Here is a 12862-nt window from a genome sequence, read left to right as displayed (position 1 = left end):
CACTTATCTGTTTCTCTTCTCGCTGTCTTCGCTGATGGCAGCACGACCTCGATTTCCCTCTCCCACTCTCTACTTAGTATGCCGGGTGTAAAATTAAAATTGGCGTGGGCCCCAGGGAGGATTGAAAAGCAACTAATCGCACATAATAACATATTGATCGTTGTGTAATTGTAGAGTTTGTCAGTGGTTTCTGTGCATCGATATTTAGGATGCATGTGTTCAGATGGAGTTTTTCCAGCTCAGGTTTAAATAATCATCTGTTGTTGATCTTCTCTTGAAATATGTGATAATGGTATTCATGCTTTATGATTTAATGAAGTCTACGATATGAATTTTTGAGAAATATATCTGAGACAAAATTATTGTAGGCATCTAATTGAGCCGCTGAAAATTTCTCAATTATTAGATGAATGTCATAGGTTTGGTTTTAACATTGGAATGGTAGTTTTAAGTATATATTTGTTCAAAAACTTTTGTACACTTTAAAAAAAAAGTTTGATGGGTAATTCTATAAATCGGAGGGGTTTGTGTCCCTCTTTAGGATAATTTCTTATTCTACCCTATTAAAGGCACAGAGGGCGCATATTCAAAACAAACAAAGAAACAAAGGCGTAGTTTGATGACGCCATGATTGAATGTGGAATCATAGGAGTTGTTGTCTTCAACCCCACAGCTAATGTAATCCGATGGGACTCCGATGGCAAAAATCATGTCCATGGATGAGCTAATGTATTAAAGGCTTATTACGGTGACTGTAGCATGAAGCAGGATGGGGCTGAAAGTCATCAAAGTGAAACGAGGACACTGGAGTGATTGCTAATGCTTATAGATACATTTGAGTGTGTTGAAAGTTCTGTTATAATGCTACTCTGTGTGTTTATCACCTGTTTAATAAAATGCATAGCATATTAAAAAGTTCCTTGGGGGTTTCATGTTTTCTACAAAATAAAACCGGAAAATCGAGGGCGCATGACGTCGTTAAAATTGCTTATTTCTCTGGATTTAAACATTCTTGGAAACATTTGGGATAATGTAACTACACAAGTCAGTAAGATATATAACACTGTTCTAGTGTTTTTTGGATATTTTAATCAAAAAATCTTTTTGATCATAAAATCATATTGTGCCTTTAAGACAGGACCAGTTAAATCATCATGTCTAATTTTTGTCACACACAACCTTGTTTAAAAAAAATACAGCGCAAATAACTTTTTAATTCAGACCCCTTTCTGTCTGTAATAATGTGATTGTCTGTGGTTTAATTTTATTTGTATTATTATATATAGTATTTATATTCATACTTTTTGAAAGTTGCCTCTTATACTCACCAAGAAAGCATGTATTTTAGCAAAAATACAGTAAAAACAATAATATTGTTAAACTTTTTGCTTTAAATAAGGTCCTTATGATATCAACATTTTTGATACCATAGAAATGTCATAATGCTTGTCACCAGTATCAGTATAACAAAAAACCAATACTAGCTTAAATAAAAAAAAACTCAAGCTCACTGAAGAAAACAAGTAAATAGTCAGCGATTATGACAATATGACAAAAAAACTAGAGTAGAACTATTAAAAAAGAAATGGTAAATACATTGTATAAAGTAATCAAATGTGTAAAAACACTGCATATTCTTCACTGTGTAAATTAAATGTATATTTCTTTGTATTAAAGTTACAAAAGTGATTTAGTTGAGCAGTGAGAGGTTTTCTCTTTTGTTGTTTGGTTAACATGAATGACAGACAGCAGGAGTATTACACTGCTGTCACTTTAAGAGCTACCCGGATCCAATGTTACACATGCTTTCAGCAAAAATAGCTCCCGCGCTCTATGAACTTTCAGACAGCATGCATATAGCAAAAGGAGTTCTCTTTCGCTGCTGATTGCATTTCAACAGCTTAAAAACACTTGTTTTTAAACCGCAATGATTAAAAATGTGTAAACGATACATTTTTTGACCACATAGCATAGCAGTGTCACATGAGTGTGTAACTGTGATAGAGGCGATGGTCCAAAATCTCTACTGGTTGGCGAATTCTAATTAATTTCTAGTTAATCGTGTCTATATAATCCACCCTTAAATATGTCCTTGTTGAATAAATGCACTGAGTTCAATTTAATAAATAAATAAATGGTATATATTATTTATAACTGGAGGTTTATGTTGACCTTGATTGAATATTTTAACTAAAACTAAAAATGTTGAAAATGTCTTTTTTCAAAAATGTTGAAGCAAAATTTTATGTGGCCTCTTTAATTTCTTCTATAAAATCCCTGGCCAGACAACACAGCCTAGCTCTGATTCCTGCCTTTCTTTTCACCTGGACGCTTGCATGCTGTGGAGTCAAAGCAGAAATTTTATGCCCGACTGGCTTTTCTAATACTTTCATATGGAGTGTGAATGACAGTCAGAGGCTGAGACTGGGGAGAAAGGGCATCGCTGTATCCATCAGTCCCGTCCTAGCGGAGTGCCTGACTGGCCGTCTGTGTAGCAGCTTGCTGAAAAGTGCAGATGTCTTCAACATTTCCCATGGCAGGAAAGATCTGTTCATTTACCTGTTGAGCCCGTTAATAGAAACCTGTTGGAGGCTTGAGCAGATTGTGTTAACTGTTTTAGTCATGCATTTCCTCAGAAGGTTGACTTGAATATTTGAAGGCCGTCACCTTGACCATGCAGGCTACTGACGCAAGGTTTGTGATTATTTCTAACTTGTCTGAAACAAATCTCGTTTTCTTTTGTCCACAGAGGCGTCCATCTTGAGCTACGACGGGAGCATGTACATGAAAGTGGTGATGCCTAATGTGATGCACACTGAAGCGGAGGACGTGTCCCTTCGCTTCATGTCTCAGCGGGCGTACGGCCTGCTCATGGCCACCACCTCACGCGACTCCGCCGATACTCTTCGGCTAGAGCTGGACGGCAGTCGCGTCAAACTCACGGTCAACTTAGGTATTGTATAAATCCCCCTCCTTCAGGATGCAGTGCTTCTTCTTTTTCTCTCTCTTCCTATCTGTCCATCATTCCAGCCCCACCCTCCCCTGCCTCCATCATCATTACATTCATTAATAAGATATATTAAGATGTTGTTTTACTGTTTTTCTTTATTTGCATGGTTCACCAGACATTTGATTGAGTTCGGTTTGAATTGATTGTTTTCCTAATAAAGTAATTGACGGTAAATTCCAATTTTGGCTACTAATTGATGTTAGGGATGGGTGGTATGACAATATATCTCTGTACAAGTAATATAATATTTTACAATATAGGAGAATTCAAAAATAGTACTTTAATTTATACTTTTATTCTGAACTTCATGGATGCAAATCAGATGATCATTTTAAAAGTTCATTTATAACAATTGAAGGAGGCCAGCATTAGCTGAATAACATCATTTAGGTTAAAACGTGAAATATTTAATGACATCTAATGAAATTAGAATATATATATAGTAGGGCTGTCAAATGATTAATCATGATTAATCGCATACAAAATAAAAGTTTGAGTTTGCCTAATATATGTGTGTGTGCTTTGTGTAATTATTATGTATATATAAATACAAATACATTAATGTATATATTTAAGAAATATTTACAAGTATATGTATTTATTATAAATTTTACATAATTTATATTATATATAAATTAAAATAAATTGCATATTAATAACACATTTCTCTTAAATATATACATTAATTTGTGTGTATTTATATATACATAATAATTTTACACTCATATATTAGGCAAACTCAAACTTTTATTTCATATGCGATTAATGTGACCCTGGATCACAAAACCAGTCATAAGAGTACATTTTTAAAAAAATGTATACATCATCTGAAAGCTGAATAAATAAGCTTTCCATTGATGTATGGTTTGTTATGAAAATATTTGGCTGAGATATGACTATTAGAAAATCTGAGGGTGCAAAAACAATCGAAATACTAAGAAAATTGCCTTTAGAGTTGTCCAAATGAAGTTCTTACCAATGCATATTACTAATCAATAATTGTTTTTTACTACATTTACGGTAGGAAATTTACAAAATATCTTCATGGAACATGATCTTTACTTAATATCCTAATCATTTTTGGCATAAAAGAAAAATCTATAATTTTGACCCATTCACTGTATTTTTGGCTATTGCTACAAAAATACCCATGCTACTTAAGACTGTTTTTTTGGTCCAGGGACACATATACTTTCAACTCTAAATTCTGATTAACTAAGCCATCATGCTAAAATTTGAATTTTTTATCGATTTACCCATAAAAAACTACAAATATCTCAATTTCTCTCAACTGTAAATAATATACAGCATTCTTGCCCACTTATTTCATTGTGGATGTGTCTATAGCGGTATAAAGTTATTGCGAAATTTTAAATTTTGTCATATATCTAGTACCACCATACTACCCAGGCCTAACGAACCCAATGTTTGGTGCATTTTTTAATATATTAACCATGATCATTGTCATAGTGAAGACAAAAACTCCTTTGAGACAGTCACAGCACTGCATAACAGCATAGCATTTTTTGTTTAATGACCTTTGAAATGATAGGTAATTATTTTTATGATTGCAATCCAAGTGTTGTGACTTTCTGATCGTCAACGTAACACTAATTCCTGTCATCTTTTCTACTTGACAATGTCTTCAGTAACTTTTCTGGCAAACCTCATGTTCTGTCTCAGTTGGTTCCATTCGTACCACATTTGTGCTTTGGTTGGTATTTCCTTTCTGTTACATAACTTCCTTTTAACCACGATCATCCTCCCTTCCCTCTCCCGTTCTCTGACACACATTCTCCATGCTTTGTCAAAAGATGGTATTCACCCCTTCAAAGGCCCTTAGCCTGCGGCCCGGTCGGCAAACAGCCCGAGAACAGAGCTCTCAGCTTCACCTGCAGCTGGTAGCACCTCTCAATCCTCGACCCGACACCATTACCGTTAGCCGAGAGATGAGAGACCTTGACTGGTCATTAAGTCACTGTGTCATCATTAAAGGAAGTGACATAACTCACACCTCACTGCAGGAAACAGCCTGAGGTTTGACAGTAGGACTGATGATCTGTGACAGCTCAACCATTGTAGAGACAAACATAGCCCACACACTGTAAACATACTGAAAGAGACAAGAATGTCTTATGACTGCATACACAGAGAAATCATCTGGAATGATTTGACAGCATGTCAGCTATAAAACACAACCCAATACATATGTATATCATTAGACGTACGCTCAGGTCTGCCCTAGCTTCCAAAATACAAGGTTTTTTCACTTTTAAGAGAACACAGACCTCCATAACTGTGCTTTTACATGATTATTTATATGTTAGAGATTGCAGTATATTAAGTGCTCAGATCTCAGGAAGATCTAGCTGGAGGTACAGAGGCCACTGCATGGTGCTGGTGCTTATTGGATCGAGGCTGTTTGCTCCCACTTTTCTGTTGCGGTTGACGACACATGGTAAATCCAGCCACACAGAGCCCAACCCAGAGCATGACGCCGTCAAAATGAGAAGGCGAGCTTGAAATCGATTAATATTCATGAAAAATGCCCTAACACCAACTTCTTGCTAAATGTATTTAAGCTTTTAAAGCATATTTAGCTAATGAGCTGGTGTGATTTCTAAGGGGCAGGACCTCAGATAGATCTGAGCATAATTAAAAGCATAATTTTAATAAAATTAGAATAAAGCTCTGTGTTGAATAGTCTTTGTGGTTGGTGAGCTCCAAGCGGCCATTTTATAATTTTATAAACTAAACATTGCTTATAAGGCAAATATCAGTTTTCAGATATTTAGAATGTATTTAGCAGCAAAATAAAAAAAAATCATAGACACCATCTTTAATTCTTTAAAAAATACAGCTAATCCAGTTCATTAAATTATAATGCTTTTATTAATAATAAAAAAATGGCCGCCTCTTTGCATGTGGACGTCCCCGGAAGGGTGGAATTATTGTTTTTGGATGTCTGCAGCTGTAACCTTGAAGGATGCAATTTCATCTGTCACTTATTTTCCCCCATCTAGACTGTATCAGGATAAACTGTAACTCCAGTAAGTTAACACTCAAGTTTCATTTTGCTCCTAATGATTCTCTTGTTGAAACGAATGTCTTGTACCTTTTCCTCCATTTAGTCAAGGAGAGTTTGCGTCTAGTGAAAGGGTCAGTTGATGCATCTCTCCAATCACGATTAACCACGATTAGAAATGGTGGTGACTTAATAATCATGGCTTGTTTTTGACGGCCTATAATTTAGCTGTCATGTCAATCTATTTCCTCCCCGATTAGCATCTTTTATAAAAAGGTCATAATTTGTACTTTAAAGTTCTAAATTACTTTGTTTTTACTGTGTTTAGTAAGGAATGCAGTATTTGAGTTTACATTAGTGCATGTATTAATATGAGATATTATTGTGCATGCTGAAATACGTTGTTTAATTATTGTGTTTTAAGACAAGTTTGCAATCTTTTCAGTATTGCAATAGCTACAGCGTTTAAAGTCAAATTATAAAGTCACCACATATCAGCCTTTGTTCCTAAAAATAAACTGCATACATTTGAATACAGAGAACGTAAAATCGCTAATGTTACATTTTTATAATGACACCTAATTTCAGCATATTCTTATATGATATGATGCAATATGGTTTTGTCATGTTCCTGTTTGCTGGTTAATATGTTTGCTGGGTTGGTTGTATTTATCAAACTACTGCAATTTTTAAAGCTTATTAATGTATGGCTTAATACACAATTCTTAAAACAAAAATGATGCTGAAAAAGCACATTCATGTCCGTTGTTACCTGCAGTTGTTGGGATTTCATTATAAGAAGTACAGAAATGTCTTTGTTTAATAGTACACCTAATTTAGCCATAATATTTAGTTACTTTAGTATTGTGTAATGCTGTACCATTAGTAAAGAAACACATTTCTACAGTTTTGGGGAAAAAATGCTTTTACTCAAAAATAGGTCTTGGAATTCTCTCAGTGACAATGATATTATATTGGACAAATATTTAATATAATTTTTTTAGGGGTTCATAGATTATCGGCCTGGCTGATTATTGTGCCAATATTAAGCATTTTTATGGTTATCCATATCGGTCATTTTCAAAACCGATTTGCAGACAAAATAATTTAAAGCAGTTGTTGAAATTTTCATTCTAAGAAATACAGAAATGTCTTTGTTTAATACTACACTTAATTTAGCCATGATATTTTGTTACTTTAGTTTTGTGTACTATTATTAGTAAAAAAAATACATTTCCACAGTTTTGGCAAAAAAAAAAAAAAAAAAAAAATGCTTTTACTCAAAAATAGTTCTTGAATTCTACCAATGACAATGTTTTGATACAACCTATAAAGGTGATATCATATTTATCAAATATTTCATAGAATTTTTTTTAGGGGTTGACCAATTATCGGCCTGGCCGATTATCGTGCCGATATTAAGCATTTTTATGGTTATCGGTATTGGTCTTTTTCAAAACCAAATTGCCAATAAAATAATTTAAAGCAGTTATTGGAATTTTCATTCTAAGAAAAATAAAAAAATGTCTTTGTTTAATACTACACTTAATTTAGCCATGATATTTTGTTGCTTTAGTTTTGTGTACTTCTATACTGTTAGTAAAGAAACACATTTCCACAGTTTTGGCAAAAAAAATAAATAAAATAATGCTTTTACTCAAAAATAGTTCTTGAATTCTCTCAATGACAATGTTTTGATACAACCTATAAAGGTGATATCATATTTATCAAATATTTCATAGATTTTTTTAGGGGTTGACCAATTATCTGCCTGGATGATTATTGTGCCAATATTAAGCATTTTTATGGTTATGGTTATCAGTGTTTTTCAAAGCTGATTTGCTGATAAAATAATTTAAAGCAGTTGGAATTTTCATTCTAAGCAATACAGAAATGTCTTTGTTTAATACTACACTTAATTTTGCCATGATATTTATATATATATATATATATATATATATATTTTTTTTTTTTTTAAGATCGACTGATTATCAGTGCCGATATTAAGCATTTTTATGGTTATCAGTATCTGTCATTTTCAAAAACCGATTTGCCGATAAAATAATTTAAAGCAGTTGTTGGAATTTTCTTTCTAAGACATACAGAAATGTCTTTGTTTAATACTACACTTAATTTAGCCATGATATTTATATAATATTTTTAGGGGTTGACCGATTATCGGCACCGATATTAAGCGTTTTTAAGGTTAGTGGTATTGGTCATTTTCAAAACCGATTTGCCGATTAAAATAATTCAAAAGCATTCAAAGAAAGTTTTTGTCAGAGCCCTTGTTATTTTAAATTTTGAAATTAATTTTCATTTTTACACCAGACATACAGTAGTCAACATTTGAAGTGGATCAAAACCTTTCATCAAAGTTGTCTAAAACAACCAAAGCAATACCCATTCTTGTCTTAGGACAACTTTGATTAACTTTTTTGATCCACTTCAAATGCTGACTACTGTATATCGGTTCAATATATTGGTCATCGGTCTACTTGATCAGCATCAACCCTAAAAAACATATCGACTGACCCCTTTTTGAACAAATAAAACCTCTCTGAATAACTATAATCTAACTGATTTTCCCACTTTGAAATGTAAGAATGTCTACTTGCAGTTGTCTTCTATCGGCTATGCATGTGTATTAATAATGACTCTATAAATGGCCTGCATGCCTTAACGATCTTGCATGTCATAGTTGTTTGTTCTAGAGCGGTTTCATGTGTTGTTTATATTTGACTGCTTAAATACTGCAGTGGTCTGACAATAGAAAGGGAGCAGGTTGGATTCCATGTGACTATCCTTAAAACGTGCAGTAAATTATACATATAAAGTGTTTGTACCAAATGATGAGTGTTGGTGATGTACTGAAGAGCCTGGCCCTGCTGGAAATGTACCAAGTAAACCAGTGACCCACAACTACGCCTCCATCAGTCATTCTGATCAAGTAGCAAACACTCACATCATGCTAGATTAGTCTCATATCCCTTTACCTGCACCAGTTCACACTTTCCATCATTCAGATTAATATAATGCCACTAATTATAACGATGTGCTTTTCAGAGCTATTAGTTCTTAAGCTTCTGTTACAAGACCTGCATTTTAATAAGCTCTAAGAGTATTACCTGCATACAGCAGTGGAAATTGTGGATTGTGGTAAGATGATGTGATATTTTTGTGCTTTCAACATACGATAATTGCTTCCATGGCCTTTAATAGTTGTTCTGGTTAGTTGTTATGTTTAGAAATTATGAAAAGGACAATGTTACCCTTTTAATGGTACCCAAATCAAATCTAAGTCGCAATCATTCAGGAGGGTACAGTAAACTAGGTATTGTTTTTGGCATCAGTGTAGGAATGATCTAATAGGCATGATAAATTGTCAGTGATGGCAGATTGTGAGCTTCACGTCGGTCTAAACACATTTATGTCAGTGCTGAAGAGGGTGGAAGGTAATATTCTTTCTCAGGAACTACTGATAACTGCATGCTGGTAGGTACATAACACAATTTCCCAAGAGCCAAGAGATTTTGAGGGATGTGGAACGTGATTTTATAACACGCTCTGAGCTGAATCCAAAACACCTCACTGCTCTCCTCTGTGACTACTTAACTCCTCCAATGTATTGCATCATAAAAAATATATTGCTTTCTTGCAAATTAACTCCGATTCTAACTTTAAAGGTGAAGCATTTGATTTCTGTATCACTCGTGTTACCAAACGAAATTGCAAAAAATTGACTTTCCAAACAAGTTTCCCATATTACACTCCTATTTGCCAATGGTTTGGACAAGCATGCTATTGGTTGAGCCAGTGTTGCTAACTTATAGTTTCATAAGAACTTTGTCTTTGAGTGGTATATCAAGACCTTTTATGAGTAAAAGCCATTTTAAAATCCCAGGATTATGTTTTGAAGTGACAAGAAGACACAAAATTAGCTAACAATTTTAGTTTTTTGTTAAAGCTCATGTTTTTGTGTAATATTCAAAAATATCTGCACCAAACCTCTGCTTTCTCTTTTGTGTTAATCATCTCAACTGGAAAAGAATCAGTTTAACCTGATTTGCCACATGTTTATCATCAAATTTAATGCAACAAGAAAGTTTTCACTTTTGAAAGCAAAGGTTTGGTCAGAGACGATTCAGGTTGGCATTAACGTTTCATGACCGTCGTTCTCAGGCAAAGGACCAGAGACACTGTATGCCGGACAAAAACTCAATGATAATGAATGGCATACTGTGCGCGTGATCCGGAGGGGCAAAAGCTACAAGCTAACGGTTGACGATGACGTAGCAGAAGGTACTATCCTTGGTCCTCAATCTGAAAGACAACTCTTGATGGGTTATTTTATGTGAGAAGCTATAGATGATTCAAGCGTATTAACAAAGCAATTTTGTTGCAAGAAACTGCAGAAATAAATATGTGACAGGTTTTGATAAACTGGGAAGCTTCTTCAGTTGTTCTCATTTGAACACTATTTTAGTGTTTCATAGCAATAAAATACATATTTTTGATTCAGGTTCATTGCTTCGCTGAAATAATGTAGAACTCGTTCTGTGTTTTAGTATATGAGCACATTTTTATGCCTGTACAGCAGTGTAATGTTGTTTGAGGGTGTAGTATAGCAGCATCTTTTTTTTTTGTTTTCCTTTCCAACCTGCTGTGGTTTGTAGGTCAGATGGTGGGCGATCACACCCGGTTAGAGTTCCACAACATCGAGACGGGCGTAATGACCGAGCGCCGTTTCATCTCCATGATCCCCTCCAGTTTCATCGGTCACCTGCAGAGCCTCAAGTTCAATGGCATGCTCTACATCGACCTGTGCAAGAACGGTGATATCGACTACTGCGAGCTCAACGCTCGCTTTGGCATGCGCTCCATCATCGCAGACCCCGTGACGTTCAAGTCAAAGAGCAGTTACCTGAGTCTAGCCACCTTGCAGGCTTACACATCCATGCACCTTTTCTTCCAGTTCAAGACGACCTCTCCAGATGGATTTATCCTCTTCAACAGCGGGGATGGAAGTGATTTCATCGCTGTAGAACTGGTGAAAGGGTAAGCCTTTTGAAGAAATGGCCACTTTTATTTATTTTTTATTTTTTATTTTTTTATCTTGCCAGTAAAAGCAACCCAGGCTCATTGAAAATATGTGCCTCTATATACATTTCTGCAGCACTGTAATACATACGTTACAGATGTTATGTGGCAGTTTCAATGTGAAACGTCCAGAGAGTGGAGCTAAAACAAACATTCAATACGTGACTGTGGCACATTTTTATTACATCGGTACAGACATGTATTGCTGCGTTTTTATTACACTGCTTGAGGTACGTATTGCGGCTGTTAAAAAAATTCACTAAAGGTTAATGCTCACCTACACCAAACCCAATCCTACCCGACAGTGTTAACAAATGCAAAAGTGATATAAAAACGCATTTGTTGATGCTGCCATGTTATTTTAACTTCCTTATTTAGATTTGAGCTGTTTTGTCGAACCGTAGTTTTACGAGGTTCGTACCGGAGCTCTTTATCACTCAAGTGCAACGCCGTATCGCGTGAGCTATACATGCATATGAGTTCTATTATTGTTTTAACAACAACAAAAAAAAAATTCAATAATCAGTTTTTTAACTGACCAAAACAGTGTTCACAAGTAAAGTAACTTATTAATTGTGTTGTTTGGATAAAAGAAAGAAAGAAAGAACCAGCTAAAATAATCTTTGTTTTTATTTATTTATTTATTTATTTATTTATGGTTTTTCGAGTGAGACTGATCATTTAATTATCGATAATCAATAATTTAATTTAATTTAAAATGTAATTTAATTTAATATCAATCTACAAAAAAAAATACATAATTTAGTAAACCAAAACAGTATTCACAGGATAAAGAAGTTATTTAATGGTTTGTTTAAATAAAAGTCAGTCAGAAACAAAGCTAAAATATATTTGCAATCATTTAGATCACAAAGCAATTTCTATGGAAGCCTTTTTTCACCACTGAATAAAAAATAAAAAAGGTAATTGTGACTTTTTAATCTTACAGTTCTGACTTTTTTCTCAGAATTGCATGTTACAAACTCACAATTCTGACTTTTTTCTCAGAATTGTGTGATATAAACTCGCAATAGCCAGTTATAAAGTCAGAATTGTGAGACAAACTCGCAATTCTGAGAAATGAAGCAATTAACTGATGATTGTTTCGACTATTATTGTTTTGACTATAATTCTGAGAACAGTCTTTTTTTCCCCTCAAAATTATACTTTATAACTTGCAGCTGTGAGTTTATATCTCACAATTCTGAGATCGAAAGTCAGGAATTGTGCAAAGAAAGTCAGAAATGTGAGATATAACCTTGCATTTGCAAGAAAAAGTCAGAGTTTTTAACTTGCAATTCTGACTTTTCTCGCATTTGCGAGTTTATATCTCAGTTCTGAGAAAAAGAATCTGAATTGTGAGTTTATCTTGCAATTCTGACTTTATAACTCACAATTGCAAGTTTATATCTCATAATTCTGAGAAAGAAAGTCAGAACTGTGAGTTTGTATCACACAATTCTAAAAAAGAAGTCAGAATTGTGAGAAAAAGTCACAGTAACCTTTTATTTTTTATTGAGTGGAAATGGGCTTCCATAAATTTCACATAAATATAATGGCATAAATAATAATGGTTGGGTCAAAAAATTAAACAATTATTAAAAATTCTTTCTGTATCAGGCTCTTAATCATAAAAATTCATATCAATAATCCAAATCAGTGATAAGATTTTGTTCAAGCCTACATGTTACGTTTACATGTTGTTGAACCAAGAATAAAATCGTATC

General features: G+C 34.1%; 1 protein-coding gene across 1 annotated transcript in view; it reads left to right on the top strand.

Annotated features, from left to right (window-relative positions):
- The window catches only part of nrxn3a (neurexin 3a), a 350535-nt gene that overhangs the window by 112182 nt on the left and 225491 nt on the right, over window positions 1-12862 (top strand). The window contains 4 exon segments of the mRNA XM_051132863.1: window positions 2750-2953; window positions 6034-6060; window positions 10218-10337; window positions 10712-11093. Coding sequence (XP_050988820.1) covers window positions 2750-2953; window positions 6034-6060; window positions 10218-10337; window positions 10712-11093 — 733 coding nt within the window.

Source organism: Labeo rohita, chromosome 17 (genome assembly GCF_022985175.1).
Source record: "Labeo rohita strain BAU-BD-2019 chromosome 17, IGBB_LRoh.1.0, whole genome shotgun sequence".
In the NCBI taxonomy this organism is placed as follows: Eukaryota; Metazoa; Chordata; class Actinopteri; order Cypriniformes; family Cyprinidae; genus Labeo; species Labeo rohita.
This window is presented reverse-complemented; position numbering and strand designations above follow the sequence as displayed.